An 18,433-nucleotide genomic window follows, 5' to 3' on the forward strand; every position below is an offset into this window, starting at 1 on the left:
TGGATCATGGTCATTCAAATGCATCCAAGTTGGCTCCCAGGCTTATATTATGCTTATTTCAGGTCATTTTTACAAACAAACCTTTCTCCATCAGTGAAGAAATGAAATAATAGCACAAATAATCAAGGGGTCTTCTTACCTCAGTCTTTGGTCAACAAAACTGCTGAAAGAGGAAAGCAGTTCTTTGAGAAGGCTTATGACTTTGATGCAGCAGGAGACTACGGAAAAACTGAGGAAAAGATGTTGAACAATCACACAGGAACCAAATCTTGTCAATGGAGGAGAACTCCTAAATGTGAGAAATGGAGGGAGAAGGTTTTGCAGAAGGGGATTTAGGAAATGACAACGATGTTCCAAAAATGCTGGACTGAAAGAAGCTGGTGACAAAAGGAATGACTGCTATACTTTACAAGGCTCCGTCTTTCTGTAAATCATCATCCAAATATTGGTGTTGAAATCTTATAATCTATTCATAAAGAATTAAGACAGGTAGCAAAAACAGGATGATGATGACGATGATAATGACAATAATAATAATAATAATAATAATAATAATAATAATAATAATAATATAGGAAGAGGATATAACAGTCATAACTCTTAGTCCTCTGGATTCCACTGACCATATTAGTGTTTAACAACCTAATGCTTCTCAGAGAATATTGAAGCACTTTCAAAGGAGATCTATATGACTACCCCAGATTTACATGGGAAGGGACGCAACAAGGCGAGTTGCATGTAGTGTCACCCAGAAAATCAATTGCACATCTTATCTGCACATCTTTGGTTTGTCGAAAAGCTTAATGACAGCTATATAAATATTTTACTAGGTGGCCAGTTAAACAATGGCTACTGTACATTCCTCTCACATTGACACAACTTAGTAAAGAAGCAAGGTGAGTAGGATTTTTGAGCTCTACTGCAATAGGAAATCAATCCCATTCTAAGTATAGCTTGGTCTAGGTCACCCTGCCTTGGCAGATGAGTTGGACAAGCTGATCTCCAGAGGGCCCTTCCAACCCAAACTGTTCTGTGATTCTGTGTAGATGAAGTTCAAAGATGGTTGTTCCTCCTACTGTTTGGCGAGAAGGCACAGCCATTTCTTTGATGTTATCAGAAAGTTCTACCAACAAGGTCTCAACATAGGCCTGTAAATTTTCTCAATATACTCATGCTGGTTGTTGAACTTCGTCAGCAGAGGTGAGGGTTTAAAACATAGACAGCCCATAAATTTCACCCATGCTTTTCACTCACCTATTTCAGAGAGAAATATGAGAAACAACTGTATGTGTATTTCTGTATATCTAACCCTTCTTCCCCATTTTGAACATGTGGTCTTTGTATTTATTGCAGCTTTATGCTGTGTTTAGCTCATGGACACATACAGGTCTCAATATTCCTGCACTCTTCACCCAGAGAAACCATCTTTGACTCATGAAATGAGTGCTTTTGAGTTGTTTTTTTTTTTCTGCTTATCTTTCATAATGCATGTAAGTATAAACATGGGTTTTAATAATTTCTTTTTTTCTATCATTTTAGAGAAAGAATGAACTCTATAGTCTTTCTTCCAATGTTTCCTTTGAAGTTAAGAGCATGCCATATAAAGTGCAACCAGCAAAGCTCCCCGAGGGAAGCATAGCAGTAAGTAACTGAAAATTATATCTTTGTGTGAAGCACATGTATTTGGTCACTCTGATCACAGCTGTGAAAGTTCTTATAGATGAAAATATTGAGATTGGTCTTTCCTGTGTTACTAGTGTAAATTCCTGAAGTAATACCTAAAGGAAATAACTTTATTGCTTTCTGTGATTTCATGATTCTAATTACTTTTTAAAATAATTTTTTGCTGAACTAATGTGCAGACTGCTTTATTGCAATTAGAATGACTTTTTCATCCAAAAGAAAACAGAACTGTGAAAACAAGTATCTAGTTACTTAGTCTGGGTAAAAAAAAAATACCTGGAGGAAATATTTATGCAAAATGCAGAATCATGTTTTTGTCAGATTTAGAGATCTCACTCTTCTCCAAGTCAGCAGTTCTCTCACACAAGCTTATGTATTTTCTACAGCAACTTCTCTCTTATCTGTATTAAGCTTCTTTGATACCCTGATTTTCAGGCAGGTCTGTATGCCTTTCTAGGATTTCCACCTCACAGCACATCAAGTGCAAGATACAAATTTTCTTGGTAATCCTTATAGAAGTGATAGATAGATGCTGAAGTACTTGCCTTATTTGCAGACCAAGATTTGTATGGCCCTGGAGTACTATATGAAGAATTAATTTTGGAGGTATAAGTTTGATTTGTTTGCTGGTGCCGAAGGATTTGTTCTGGGGAGTACTTTAAAGTAATTTGTTTCTTATGGTGTCTAATACCATGGTCAAAATTCACTCTATTTTGTCATTACTGATAGAAATAAGTAAAATATGAGGGCTAAAATTGATTCTAGAGTAAGAGTAATCCGAAATTTTAAGGCTTAATGTTCTCAGCTTTATAAAAATTCATCAGTTACAATCCTTCTCTTAAAAGGAAAGCTCCGTTCAAACTTTGCCAAGTTGAATTGTGGTGAAAATACATCATATCAATCTGTTGAGATGTAGTAGTAGGGACAGAATACTTTCTTATTTAGAAAACCAACAGAATAATACACTGAAGAGCTTAGTTTGAGTGTATTTTAAAGGATATAGGCTATAAAGTTTTGTTTTATACATGCATGGACTGAATGGTTGATTGATACTTGCTCTGGGAAGACACAAGGTAAAAATGTTTGTTCTGTGTGCACAGTGACTCCAACCTCCATCATCAGTAGAACCATGATTTCACTGGAGAGGTTTGGTGCTTAATTGGTGCAGTATTCATCCAGAAGGGTTCAAAGGCATCAAGCTGACAGATATATTCAGGCTCTTTTTATTTTCTTGCAGCATGTGTTCCATACCAGAAACACATGTGCAGAGTTCTGTTGATAGTGGGGCCTTCATCTGGACCGGAGTGCTTTACCCCAGGTGATAGCCTGCTGTTCTCAACAAGTGTCAGATGATCTACCAAATGATCAGATAAGCATTTCATTCTCTTACTCCAGCCACTATAATGCTTGTTATTTGCAGCAGATGATTTACAGCAAAATGCCTGTAATAGCAACTGTAAAATGTTGAAAAATGATAACACTTTTATGTAGTTTCATATCTGGACATGGCAGTGGATGCTTGCCAGCTCTACAGCTTGATGTGTTATATGCACCAGTTCTTTGATGTTCCACTTGCAAGAAGAAATATTTCCTTGAAGTTGGGCAAAGCTTAATATTTTTGCTCCTTCTGAAAAAGATCACTAGTTGTGCTTTAAAAGCTTCCAAAGATTTATTTCAAGGTTTATGGTTTTCCTTCAGACAATGAAAGGGTGGAAGAAGGATTTAAATATTTTTAAAATAAATTTTCAGAAGTATATATCAAATAATCGGCTAGCACTTTAAAGTTTATATGAAGAAGATAATATATTTTAAAGCATAAAGCATATGTCCTTCATCTAATTCATATAGTGCTGGATTCCAATTATGCAGGCTGATATTTACTTTTAGTTTTAATGGCATAAATAATCCCATACACATCAGTAATGTACAGAGTCACGTAATCCTATTTGCAGCTCTGAGGACTTTATCATCATAGAATATAGGTCTTGGACACATGGATCTTGAAGACGGGATAAGAATATGTGGATCTTTTATAGTAAAACATTAGAATGAAAATGCATCAGACAGAAAATTAGCATGGACCTTAGACTGGAACCCACTGACATCTATAATAGTATTTCCATTAATTTTGATATTCTTAGAATTGCAGCCATATATTATGCAACTGGTTGAATTTCCTTGCTAGCAGCAATTTCATTCAAGAGAAAAAAATTATTTTTTTTGCTACAAGTATTATTATGGTAAAAAATACTGTCTTGGTGAATTTCATGTGCAACATGAAAGTACTTTTTATTGCAAAAAGTACAAAGTCAGAATAAGCAGCAATTTGCTCTATTTTAATTTATGATTCTTGAGCCAGTTTGAGAGTTTAATAAAATATGGTTGCTTTTCTTAAACATTTGATAAGATTTTCACTGTGGATTCCTTTAGTCTAAACTGTTTGATCAGTGTCCTACAGTGAGTAATACTGGTTTCAGACTAAGGCCTATAAGTTTTTTTAGTTATTATATGGGGATAGTGCTTTAAACAAGCATATATTCCTCATTAAATATAATTGCATAAACATTTGTGATGTGTAAATGTAAATGTGATTTCAAGCTGAAAGGAGCTTTTAGGTTCTATTTTGAGCATTTTTTGAGAACATGTAAGAACATCATGCTGTAATTGTTGCATGAGGACGTGTAGGAGTACAAAAGGAATTCCTATTTCTCAGACTCTGTAAAGAAAATTTCTGAAGACTAAAGGAAGGTCATAATGGGCAGCAAAAGCAGTAGCACTAAAATAAGAAATCATTTAGTTGCTGTGTCTTGAAGTAGCAGAATAAATTATGGAGAAGTTATTTTTGGTTTTTAAAGTGTGTGTTTTAAAGAACTTTGTGAGAATCCCATTAGCATGCACTGAATTCTGACCACACAATTGCACCAGTCAAACCTAATTCCCATCTATACAACGAGGAAGTGCCAGTGAACCAGCAGATTACTACATGTGCTTCTCTCTGCTTCGTGCACCCCTCCAGAGGAGTCAAAGACTATTTAGTGCTAACACTAAAATCAGAAGCAAAACTAAACTGGATGAAATACAGTGCAAAAACTCTAAAAATTATTTTATCTACTTACAGTGAGCTTAATTATGGCACATTTTAAAATAGGCACATTTTTAAAGCCTATTGTTGCTTTCATAAGTAAAAAATTACTTTCATGTAACCCACAAGGGGTTATGAAGTTAAGACAATCTCACAGCATCTGTGCTAAGACCAGCATGAATTTTATTTCCAATAGCAAACAAAGGCTCTGTCCATAACTCTTGGGTTGACTTCACCCTCATCTCAGTGCCTGAGGCAGATGGCATTCTTTGGCACCCTTTGCATAGGAAAGGTGTGAGATGTTCAGCAGTGTCAGAAGTCAGATAGCTCCTCTCAAGTCTGTGAGATGTGCTTTTCACCCACCTGACAGAGAAGCAAGCATTGTTTTCAGTGTTCAGCATAAAGTCTTGTCCTGAACAAAGAGGAAAGCCAATATGTATCTAAAGTACAGCATCAACATGCAACACTTGTGTAAAAATTCCACTTCATGTTGGCCACCTTAGATGGAAACATTCCCTGGCTCTGATCCTGCAGTACTAAACCTACCGCATGGAGAAGAACAGAAGTCCAAGCTGAAAATACAAACTTGTTTTAAATCAAAATCATATGTAAAACTGTTGTGGACAGCATGGGGTGAAGAAGCGACAGTCCTCTGTAAAAATGCTGAAACAAGGCAGACAAAGCTGAAGGAATGTTTTGTTTCTGTCTTCCCCTCCAGCTTCTGCCTGGACTCTGTGGGTGTTCAGGACTTGTAGTGTCAAACTGCAAGTCTTTGTGTAGAGAATAAAGGGTGGCAGCCCAGGGCATTATATCCTGCTGGTAATGCACAAGGACAGGAGGGAGACTGATGCCTACATATAATCCCCTGCTCAGGAAATAAATCTCAAGTACTTAACACAACCATCCCCTTGCCTTTAAAACCTAAGACAAAGAAGGATTCATGGGAAAAGGGTGTGGGTGCAACAGGATGGTTTCAAGATTTTAGCAGGCAAATATTTCATTAGCATTGGCTGCACTCAGGCTAAAAGAGAAGAGAAATGTGCCAACTTTGCAGCAGCATTCTGCTTGATGCAGGATAGACATAATTTCTGCTGTCTGTTTTGCTCATTGCTGATAATCTAAGGATTATGAACATGATACCCTGCTCTTCTATAAGATTTCAGTTTCTTGTTTATGTTTCAGTATTTGTCAAGCTCCAGCTGAGCTACTGAAATTAAACCACAAGTTGCAATTGACTAAAGGCAGAATGACAAAAGGAGGAAGGAAGAAATGATTCTGAACACAGGCAGCACAAGCAAGGCTGAGTGCTGCTACACCACTCATAATTGTTTAACAACCTTAGGAAGAACCACACATCCTTGTCTGGATCCATGCTGATAGGTGCTCTGTAGATATCAGAAGAACAGCTTGCTTGTCTAAGGAAAGTAAACGCGGCACACAAATACAGCAAACATCTAGAAGTGGCACATAAAAGAAGGCATGGAAAGGCAACTTGTAGTACTACAAGTACAAGCCTTGGGTACTTGTAGTTGCATATATTACGGTCAGCTTTATCTAAAAGCTAATGAAATCTACCGTTCCTAATGAAATAGTCTGTTTCCACTGATTTCCAGAGGATCTCCAACATGCTTTGAAGTCTGGATTGACCCTACCTAATTTTGAACAGTGAACTGGCATGCATTAAGAGTCTAGTTGTTGCTCTGCTCCTGTGCAATCATATGCTGCCCTGTCGCGGTCCGCACAACCTGAGCGGGGGTCGTGATGGTTCATTTGACCCCAGGGTGCAAAAGACAAATGAGAAGGGACTAAAATTCTATTCAGCAACAAGCAGCAATGCAGTTTGTTGAGTGCCAACAGCTTAGTTTACGATAGAAGAGAGAGAGAGAATATGGAAACAAAGTAAAAAAGGGAGAAAGAGAGAGAGAGAATAGGGGAAATAGCTACCAACAGATGGGACGTCATCCTCGGGCCATCCGTCAATGTCTTCCATCCATGGGGAGAAAAAGATCTCAAAAGAGTCTCTTCAGAAAGTAATAATTTTATAGTCCATTTCCAAGGCAAATGGCCAAAAGGTGGGGAGATTTATGGACTATTGTGTGTGGGGCCCGTTGCTCTGGGAAGCAGGTGCAGAAAGTACAGCTCTTCCAGCCCCATACCTGCTGGAATGCAGTGTGCTGTGACAGTCCAGCACACACACCTGTACACAGTCCCTTGGCAAGCATCCACCTCGGCCAGACCAGCAACTCCTGTCCAAAGCAAGAGGTCTCAGGGTCTCCAGTCATTTTGCTGATTGTGAGGCAGATCAGGCAATCTTTGGACTGAGCCTTACATGCCCTATGAGCTATTCAGACCTAAACACCACACAGCAGCTTACTTCACCCCTGTCTCAGAGCACCTGTGGTGCTGAAGCTGTTACCTTAGATTGGGTTAAAGCAGACTTGATGCTCAAGGAACTAGATGTGATTTAGTCAAATACTATCTGAAAAAATTTGTAGAAAATCAAGAAACCAAAATTTCTTCCAAGAAGTACTTGCCCACTCAGATAATTTCCATATTCAGGGTATACAATTTTGGTAGACTGTTGTCATGGTTTAGGAATGGTACTCCCCAATTCAGTTCTCCCACTGTAACTCTCCAAACCATGCACCACTTTCTTGATTCCCTGCTTTTCCCCTCCCTCTCACCTTGCAACAGGATGGAAATACGAATTGAAGGTACAAAACCTAAAGATCACAAGTTGAGATGAGAACTATTTACAGGAAACAGCAATGAGATAAGAAAAATTACCAGTAATAGCAACAATACTGACAGAGGGTACAAAAAGGAAAGATTGACAGGGATGCTCCCTAACAATAGACAATACCCGATAGCCTCCTCTGCCAGGCTTACTGAGGGGAGGAACTTTGGAAGAGAATCCCTTCCCTGCCTTGGGCAATAATGTGAGCTGTTATAGAGTAACCTCCAGGTCCTGGCCATGCCCCCTCCAGACTGCTCCAGAAAGTAACCCAACCCTTTCCAGGCCAGACCCAGGATGACTGTCTTTCTATCAAGCCATCTACAACTAGCAAGCAGCTTGTCAGAATCTTTTTGTTCTGTTTTACTGATGTTCTACAATCCACCCTAAAGCAGCAATACTGGTTCCCATTTCCTCTTGTATTTATCTCGGTTACATTATGGCACCAAGGAATTTGGCTGAAGCTATCAGTAGCAGAAATGGCAAAATAAAGTCTTTGCATGTAAATGGGTCTTCCCTGTGGTTTGATCTTGCTGTAAAATAGAGTCAGTAGTTTCATTAAACTTGACATAACAGAAAGCACTGCTTGCCTTTTATTTTTTTTTCTGCTGCTTTACAAATATTTGTTAAGATGGTTTTGGAAGTAGTCGTTCACATTAGTGCTCCAGATTCGCAGCAACACGCTCAGGCAAGTGATAGTGTTACGAGCAGAAACTGTAGTGAAGCTCAAATCTTAGATGATTAAGATATGCAATCTGTATGTTGACATTGTCAGATCCTTTCCGAACAATAATTTAAATTTTTAACTTCCTGTGTGTGTAGTGCAGAGGAAGTGCATATTGTGAATGAGTTGGGGTTTTTGAATCAGTCCATTTTTGTTGTCTTGGGGCCCATGAATTTTCATCAGCGCTTCCCAACTTTTGTGCTGTCTGTGATCAGGTTTGCTTCAGGGCAGCATTCATAATTTTCAAGCAGTAGAATGGATATGTTTTCTTCCTTGTACAGCTGAGCTCATTGTTTTCTGCAGGCTTCAAGCAGCCCCTTGTAACTGCACCCTTTCTGTTTTCCCTGGACAGTTATCCTTTTACTTGAATTCATCTTTTTCCTTAATTGGCTTTTCTTGGGAAGAATCTCTGCAGACAGTTCAGATGACCCTTCTCTCATTTTATCTGCCCTTGCATTTTAATGCCACTCTGAAACACAAGCAGAGCCATTCAAGAACATTTTATCCTTACTAAATGCTCTAGCTGAATCTGATGATGCAGAGAGCCTATGAAATTTTGCAGTGGTTAAGAAGCAACCCAAAGAGGAGGCTGGCAAAGGGAATGGTATTCCTACAATGGCATGGTTGATCACTTGATCAGACCATCAGGATATCTGTTGGGACATAAGGGTGACATTTTATGGGTTGTTTTATTAATCTTGTTTGCCTTAAAATAATTTTTCTTTGTAGATGATATCTTTTTGAAATATTTTAGACTTATGACTGTTTAGAGCTGCTCCAAAGAGGTATATTAGCTGTGTTTGTTAGATCAACGATGGTATGGCCAGCACTGCAAGTACTTCATCTTCAGAGCCAATGTTAAAGCGCAAACACTAGGACAAGGCAGTGTCTTGGAATTTTCTATGTAATCCTCAGTGTAAGCTTTGGTAGGAAGCAAGTGGTTTCCTATGTAGAAAATGTGTCCCTATATTTTGTTTCATGGTGAGGGATACTATAAAAAAAATGTGCATCAGTAGAGCTCACCAGACTGCCATCTCTGTAGGCGCTGTGTGAGAGTAGGGAGCAGCTGGCAGATGAAGTAAATGAAAAGAACTATTCAAAAGTGTCTTCCAGTTAAGCCTGACAGTAGCTAGAAAACAGATCTACCCATGCTTTCAGAATGAAAAGTCTATGAAAGAATGCTGATCACGAGAAAAAGTGAGAGGGGAATGGACAGGATGTCGCAGAAAGAATTAAATGTTTAAATTTGCCATCTTCAAGGAGAAAAGTGAAAGGCACAGGAATGGAAACAGTTTTGAACTGAACTACAGAGTTGTGTCCATTCTTAAAACTTAGGCTGCTGTTCCTTCAATGAACAAATTAGAAAATAGTATTTTCGTGTATATAACTTCTCGTGCATCAATCATTAAGGTAATAGAGGAGAAAAAAAACATAGAAAGAAAATTTACAATGAGAGCAGCTTAGGGACTGGACAATAACCAAGAAACTTATTAAAAAGAGTAGATTTCCTAGCTGTGCCTTGAGTACAGAAGAGGAATATCATTTGAGAGTTTGTGTCATCAGTTTCTTTGCAAACTGATTTCATCACGTCATAAAGCAAATAACTTCCATCTGTCACACACTTAGCCTGTTTAAGGGAGACTAGAAGTAGATGAGAGATGTCCAAGAGAAAACCCCAGAGTGAAATCACTTCCTAGGCTAAAAACAAAGAGGAAAAGTTTGAGAAAATAAACTAAAACTGAAGGGATATAATTGTGTCGGAAGAGCTAAGGAAACCCCAAACTCATTGCTTCCCACTTGGGAGTAGCAGGGACAGACCAAATATTCAGTAAGACTGATGAGGAGCCTTGCAAGCAGAGCCTGAAAGCACATAATAAATTTTGTACAAGGAAAGGAGAGTAAGGGGGAGAGTGTCCCCAGAAGGAGAAATACAAAAGGGTTATTACTACTTTGTCCACACAAAGATCTGAAGAAAGAAGTTTTCCAAGTCAATTAAAACCTTTGATAACTGATGTTAACATGTGCTGCTCTGTAGAGCCTCAGACAACGAGAGAGTGCGTTTCACGCTTGTTTCCCGTTTAGGTAATAGTCTGTATGCTCGGCTTCTTTAAAAGAAGATAACATCATACTATGCATTAGGCTTTATCACAAGGACAATACATGCTGCTTGAATTTCATTTTTGGACGGCTTAGCTGAAATGCAAATCATTGGAAAAAATGTACACTGGTATGTCAGCAGAAATTAAAATAAGAAAAATGTAGCTGGTATCTACTGTGGTTTGAATTAAGAGTTTGGGCCAAAGTCAACCATTGTTTGGGAGTAATTCAGTGCAGTTCAGTGTACTGGTCTAAGCTGTACCAGCATGTGAGCAGAACTTTGCTCCTTGAATGTTCACAAAGCATGTGCACAAAAGGGCATTTTTTTTGCCACTCTGTATTATGGGAAAATTATCTGTACACCTGATATGACAAGACTTTTCTATATGTGTGAATTCCATTTCTAGTAATTATCATGAACAAGTGGAAAGGAAATTACAATAAATTAAGCCAACATGGGAAAATTTCATTCAATGTGTATTTCTAATCTGCAAAATGCTGTTGAAGTCAATGCTTCTAACCTCTGTATTCTACTGTCGGACTTGCTGTACTTGCTTCATTTTTATTCATTAAAGATATTCCTTTCATTGCAGATCAGAACATCTGTCATTTGGTCCACTCCAAATGTCTCCTTTGAGATCCCTCTATGGGTCATAATACTAGCCATACTTCTTGGACTATTAGTACTAGCTCTGCTGACCCTAGCTTTATGGAAGGTATGTTCAATTATTTCTGTTACTATTGCCTTTAAAAAAACCCTGAAAATACTGAAAGATTCTAACAGATAAAAAGAGAGGCTAGAATTTTGTGATCTTTAACAGTTTGGAGCAAAAGCAACAGTACACATGTCTTTTTTGTTTTGGCATTTCTGACATGCTAGTGTCATTGACCTTTATGTAGGGAACTTGTTTTCAAAGTCCTCCGTTATTATTGAAGCCTGGTTACAAATGGGCATACAGAGTTTGGCTCTGTTTCCCAAGACCTATGATCCTCTATTTCAGGATGTTTAGGTTCAAAAAGAAGTTACTCTAACTTTGTTTTCTCTGAATAATTCAGGAATTTCCAGTTTTTGTCAGCAAGGAACAATACTCCCAGTTCTGATAATTAATTTTCAGAAGATTTCCTTTTGTATTAATATATCATATATTTTGGTTTTTTAAGTTTTCTATTTACATGTTGGTTGTTACACTCCACAAGTTTTAAGACAAATTACTAGATACTGCTATATTACAGGGAGCTGTGTCTAAACATGCAAGGAGGAGAAAAATTACCTTTTGGTGGTACCTTCCTTAACCACTTGTGAACTTTCAGCCTTTCAACTAAAAGAGTGACTTTTAGGTGGGAGAAATCTCTAGTGATCTTTAGACTAGGTCACAACACTGTGCTGTGGACATTTCCCAACACATATATTATACTGCTCTTATTATTACTGCTTGTCAGTCTAAACCTCTTTTCTGAATGAGTGCATTGCTGAACTAGAGGAGCAGATTTCTCACTAGCATCAGTCCATACCAGCATTCAGGCCAGCTTTACATCTCCTGCAAATACATCTTTCATATAATTTGGATTTTTAAAGCTGTGCTTTGGAACTCAATGCCTTGCATCTAAAACTTTGATAGGGAATTATTTCAATAAAAATAAAATGTCCTCAGCCTGCCATACATTTTGCCCAACATTTTGGGTCACCTGAGTGAAGAATCAAACTGCAGCTGAGTCTTCCTGTGGTTGTCTTGCCATGACATCTTTTTTTCTGTTAATTGTTTTCTGCAGTGTGGCTTCTTTGACAGAGCTAGACCGCCTCAAGATGACATGGCTGACAGGCAACAGCTGACAAATAACAAGACTACTGATGCATAAAGGAAGAGAGTGACAGCTCAAGTCAGAATCCTGCCTGAGAGACTAGAAACATGACGAGGATTAAATGAAAGATTCCTTCTAACCAGTCTTCCTTTGTGCCTGCAAGTGACCTGGTGTCAGTCTGATCTATGCGATGTTCTGAGAACATGCCACATGATGGCCATCCTTGCCAAAGAAAGCAACTTATCACTGCCTTATAAACATATTCGCCACTGAACAGAATGTTTATCCCATATTCCAGCCTACGTTTCAGCAGATGCTTCTGAGCACATGTGGTATACTGAGATGCTTCCACGACAAGCCCAAATCTCTCAAGGAGAGAATGCCTTCATTGCTGTATTGTCTAGAAGATAAAGCAGGACAAACCTTCTGAATGCTACTGTATCATGCAGAGTACCTTTGAGACCTCCCTAAGAACTTCTATGAAATTATGGCTCAGGGAGACAGGCAATAAATATATCAGTACTGTGAAAGTACTTCTGAAACACAAAGGTAGTCTATAAATAACTTTATAGATGAGACACAATTATTTATTTTTCCACCTTTTTGGAATAAGTATCTGATATAATCATCAACATAGATTTTGGGAGAAGAAAGGAAAAAATAATAGAAATCACATACTTATTTTGCATGTAAATAGAAGAGTAAATGCATTGTACACCCAGAACACAACTTCCTTGGCTGCGAGGTGTTTTGCAAAGCAGATTTATGGAACACTTTACAAGGTGAGACATATGATAAGCGACTACACGTTGTATCTCTTTCAGCCCAGAGCTGGCAGTGTCACACTCAGATAACTAAATCCATGCACAGTATAGAGTAGGGATGAGTTACCCTGTCCTTGCTTTCCTAATGGCTGGCAGCTGTACACTGACACAGGATACAGTCATTTCTAAAACACTGTTTTAAATTATCACAGCCACACTGGTAATATTAAAAAGGCTTGAGGGGTTTGGGGGTGGAGGGGGCAAATTTTCTTGGCCTTTGCCCTGTTACTTTGTTGAAATTGCCTCTTGAAATGGAACAGCTACTGACATAATTGTTCACCTAAGGAAATCTTTGCCTTTTTCATTTTTCAATCTACAAGCTGGCAGCATCTTAAAAGTAATGCTTTTGGCAAAGTTTAGGGCTTCATAAAACTATTTTTTAAGTCAAGTCTTGCAGGAAAGGGTGACAGGATTTGTATTTTTGCAGAAAAACAGGATGCCAGCCAGCCAAGCATGAACAAAAAGAAAGAAAGAGATTTTTAGGTAAAGAGAAAAAAATATACATTTAGTAGTTTTTTTTCTGGATTTAGGATTCCAAAGAAGGGATGTTTCATTCTTTCCTTTCTATCCTTTCTATGGTTTTTATCTCAGCAGGGGCTCTAAGCCCTGATCTGTGCAAATTTTTATGTGAAAGCTTGAGTCCTTCGGTGCTGCCTGTGAGTGTGAAATTAGCAATATTGTGTAAACTTCAGGAGGAATTGCTCATTTTATGAAACATACACACCACTTGCCTTCTCCCGAGTTCCTTTTCATTCCAATCCATCTCAGCTTCTCAACTGCTAAATGGCCTCATCCATTCTGCCATGTTTTGGCTCCTTTTAAACAACTGCCCTTCCACTTCATAATACTTCAAGATAGGAGTAATCACAAGACATTGTCAGTTCTGCCAGTCTGACACAAGATTTTATAGTTTTACCATTTCTTGCATGCAGACTGACCTTGGGAATCCAAGCAGGAGCTGTGTTACATCTTCATATCTAAAATTTGGAAGACCTTTATGGATCTTTAGCTTATCAGATGCAGTGTGCCCACAAGCCTTACAGAAGAAGGAGACGGGTGCCTCTGAACAAAAGCTGAAGCATCTGTGTGCTTCACATAAGCAAGCACCTCAGTTTCCTAGGGGTGGGGAGCCCTGACAACTTCCCAGTTCCCCAGAAAACCATTAGCAGTCTCCTTCCCCCAAATGGTTTTGAGCTGATCCCTTGTAGATTAGAGACATCAGCTGATAAATACACCACAAAGCAAGCCTGTTCCATATTTGCACACCTCTGTATCCCATACATTCTGGGCAAAATCATCCTTCCATGAAGAAAAAAAGTGTGCTTCCAGCTTTTGTAAATATTTAATTGTTGTGTGTAGCAGCTTCAGAAATAATATCAGCAGCTCATTGTAATCATGTCATCTGCACAACTCTGATGAAATAGCACCATAAGGAGATACTGAACATAGGACTTCTATATGTGCAATACTTTATGTTACTTATATACCTGAAGCATGTTTACACTGGCATTTGTGGTTGTTTTTTAAACTTTTGAATATGCTGTAACAATTACAATAAAGGAAAAAAGGAATGGGGAAAAAAAGGAAAACAAACACAGTGCTGTTCAGTATTTCTTGCAATGTGTTTTCAATCCTACATTGCTCTGAGGATGGGACTAGGTGACCTAATAAGTTCTTTGCAGTTGTAATTTCTACAGTTCACTTTTGAGCAATTACTCTCCATTTTAATGTTGGGCAAAACATGTTCAGATACTAAATTTAAACAAAAAAGAACTTCAGTGACTGTTGGGCCTGGCTGGAATCCATTGGCTGCAGCTGTGTAATGTCACTGGAAACCAAATTAGAGGCACATGATCTGACAAACAGTTACTTTGAGCAATACTTTGTTTTATATTTCTACATCCTTGTAGATTAAACTTCCCCCGTGGAAATGTCTGGAGTTGTGTGTTGTCAAGGACTGTGGTCTATTCCCAGCATTTGTGGATAGTTTTGGCTGCAAATTGCAAACAGCTTTGTGAAGATTTCTGGGTTTCAGTGCTTGCCAAGAGTGTTTATTCCCTGGGGATATTGCATCCTGGATGTGGACGCTAGCAGGCAGTTGACATAATCTTTCCCCCCAGTACTGTGCTGCATGATAACCTCTGCCACATCCCTACATGACTGAACTTTTGTTTCAGTGATGTCAGCTTTTAATGACTTACTAAATGCAGCTTTCTGTAAAAGTAATTCAGCCCTATGCTTCCCAATGTATGTGGTGAGCTGCTAATTGCAGAGAACATGGGAGGAGTCCAGAGAGCAGGAAAAACATTAGATTACTTGAAAAATTAGTCTATTAAAACTCTTTATTTCTGTGACCACCACAGCGGTCTAGTAAACAGAGGGACATTCATCTTCCATTTCACGTGCTTCTTGCTGAATTTGAGAAAGGCTGACCGGTTATTTTATCCATGCAGCAGAGTGTATGATATTTTCTGTTTCATGAAAATTTCAGAAGGGATCACCATATTTGAATATATTTTCCCTTATGGATTAAATCTTTAAAGATATTTAGCAAATACAATTTTAATTTTTCTACAGGTGAATTTTTTTCTTGTCACCATTCTGTAACTCATTTTGAGTTTTTCCTGTTTCTCACAGCTTTTACAGGTTTCCCACATTAGATGGCTCTTGAAAACAATACTGATTTCTCTATGTTTTAGCTATGAATTTTCCATCCATCCATTAGCATGAAGGATCTTCTGGTAGGCATAGTTTACATTAACTAAAAAGCCTTTTGGGAACCAACAAAACACCTAGAGATACGCAGGGGAAAGAAAGCCCCAGCCAGCCATGGCCTGTGGTACTCCATTGCAGCAAAGCTTTTTTTAATGAAATACCATCTGACACACTGCCTTTAGGAATTGTTTATGAGAGAGTGTTTTATTTATGATTGTTGGCAAAGGTCCATATTAAAATGTAGCGTAATGGCACTGCCTCTTAACAATAAAAAGTCTTGAATTCAGCTCGCACAGGCACCATGATGTGACACAGCAGGAATGCTTTTAATATTGAAGGACTGTTCTTGTTTTGCCTGTGTTTTGTATTGGAGAGGCACTTAGCTATTCAAGATGCTACCCTACTGCACACAGTGACTTTTAGAAGAGAAGAATGGAAGTAATTGTTCAACTTGCTTTTCAGATGGTATCATTTGTTTTCAACATGTTATTCTACTTCACCAATGCACTACATTTCATTTGGTTGTATATTTTCTTTGTTTCAGCGAGGGTTTGTAAAGCAGACTTCAGGACCTCTTTCCAAAACTGGACTGCATCAGACAGTATTACTTTTCCAGAAGGCACTCAGGATACCAGTGGCAGAGCAGAATTCAGGATACTGTGTGAAATGGTCGGTGCGTTGCAGGGGCTAGCTTACTTTTCAGGAGTTTACTCAAGCTTATATTCAGAGTTGTATTAACAAAACATCAACCTTAGATTCTCTATTTCTCTTGTCAAGGAGGGCCAGGTGTTCCCTGTTTATCATTGCTGTAAAAGCCAAACACCAAATAATTCTCACAGCAAAGCTGGGAGGAGGAGGGCATGTTTTAAACTTGCACAAGACAAATGTATAGCAACAAAACCAAGTGTACGGCAAGAGCACAAACACCATCTCTCTTATGATATTCTCCTGGTTAAGGTTTCCCCAGCTAAAGCACACTGCCCATTTATCACAGACCTGTAGCAACAGAAAATAATCTCTGAAGACGCAAAAAGTTTCAAAAAAGTTTCCATAGATTGCATATTCTATGTAGAAATTTTACATTATGAATTTTTATTGTAGTTCTTGATTCTTCAGATAGCCTTACTGATTTTTTTGGTTGGTCTTTAATATTTTAATAGCATGTGAGAAAAGATAGGTCAGCATAGTAAGATCTGAAAAAGAAAATAGATTTAAACTAATAGTGAAGTCTCTCAGGCATATATATGGGTTAATTTTTTTCCATTTTAGGCTTGGAAGAGGCATCAAGAGATAGCTCAGGTGGGGAGTGGTCTGACTTTGTTGTAACAAATACTCCCATGCCAACTAATGTGAAAACCATAAAATTTTGCTTTAAAGAACCAGGTCTATAATCTCCTCCTATGTGCCCTGTATATGAGAACAGGCACAGCATGGGTAACTGACACCATTAAACTAGGGGTAGGAGACACTGACAGTTTGACTCAGTACACCAAGAAGAAACTTTCTTGTGGAGAACAAAGACTAAATTTTCCCACTGTCTAAAATTAGGAAAGATTTGTTTTCCTTGAGGAGACCATGACCCCATGGAAATGCTGCCTCTCAAGCACTATGGCTATAAGAATAAACACAAGGTAGCTCCACACAGGGGTCTTGCTAGCAAGCAGTTAAGGAGGCTGCAGGATGCTACATTAACTATAAACAACTTAGAGAGGAAGAGGAGGCTCTAGAGGAGAAATGAAACCTTTAAACACATAGATGTTATCACAGCTCAGAAGCAACAAAAAGGATGATTAGTAAAATGGATGGATTGGAAATAAGGCTCAGCTACAGGAGATGAGAATTTGTGACCCCAGAATATAATGAGATTAATGATCTACTACAGTGATTTTTTTTATTTTTTTTTTCACAATGGCCAACTGATTCATTGCTCATGCAAAGTTTGAGGAAGACTATTTCCCTAGTAATTAGATAACTAAAGGAAAAATATCTGCAGCTGTGACAGGCTTCTTGTGTTAACTGTGAATCTCTCCCATTCCTAAATGAAGAGCCTGTATTCATTGACTTTGAGAGAAGGAAGGAGGTGATAAAGACATGACACTTGAAGTTTTTCCAGCTTCTGGCTTCACTGCTCTTTCAGAGTGACTTCAGGGTTTGCTGAGGCACTGTGACATATTTCACTATAGTGGTACAGACTGTGCTATCCAAAGGTAATAGAAAGGCTGTTCTTTCAAACCAGTAAAAACTAAATTTTTTGTGGAAAACTTTTTGTCTATGCCTGACTTACCCAGGAAACCTAAGGAGTAAAGTGGTGTTTAAGTGGGATGGTTTTATTTATCAAGCGTTGCTACATGCACTAAGAAGCTTCTCCATACATGTAAAAAGCTTTGGTCTTTAAATCCACTTTCAGTAAATTAAATTGAAGCAATTGTTTGCAAACAGATGAAGGAGGTACAACTAAGTCAGCAATGGAATTGAAAAATTAATTGATTGATGTAGTGAAGATGACACCTATTTAATTTTGTCTGTAATGAATGCTTGATATTTTCAAGGTTTATTAGTTCTTTAATTCTACATTTAATACATTTTTATGAAGCACTTAGACACTATTTACAGTGATATTTGTGTTTAGTGTAAGATACTCACCAGCAGGTCAGATGAAGCAGTTGTTCTCCCAAGAGGAGAAAATGCTAATACCATAACAGTTTTCAGTCCTTTTGATATATTTGCTCTGCCTCAAAGATTTCTGAAGCATGTTGCGCTGCTCTGTTGAGTGC

At 38.2% G+C, this 18,433-nt stretch overlaps 1 protein-coding gene across 1 annotated transcript in view; it reads left to right on the plus strand.

Annotated features, from left to right (window-relative positions):
- The window catches only part of LOC117005370 (integrin alpha-8-like), a 37,939-nt gene extending 23,163 nt beyond the window's left edge, over nt 1-14,776 (plus strand). The window contains exons 5-7 of the mRNA XM_033076951.2: nt 1,540-1,641; nt 10,914-11,036; nt 12,091-14,776. Of these exons, the coding sequence (XP_032932842.1) occupies nt 1,540-1,641; nt 10,914-11,036; nt 12,091-12,177 (312 nt within the window). The 3' untranslated portion in view covers nt 12,178-14,776. The remainder of the gene's footprint in view (nt 1-1,539; nt 1,642-10,913; nt 11,037-12,090) is intronic.
- The last annotated feature ends 3,657 nt before the right edge of the window (nt 14,777-18,433 follow it).

Source organism: Catharus ustulatus, chromosome 1 (assembly GCF_009819885.2).
Source record: "Catharus ustulatus isolate bCatUst1 chromosome 1, bCatUst1.pri.v2, whole genome shotgun sequence".
In the NCBI taxonomy this organism is placed as follows: Eukaryota; Metazoa; Chordata; class Aves; order Passeriformes; family Turdidae; genus Catharus; species Catharus ustulatus.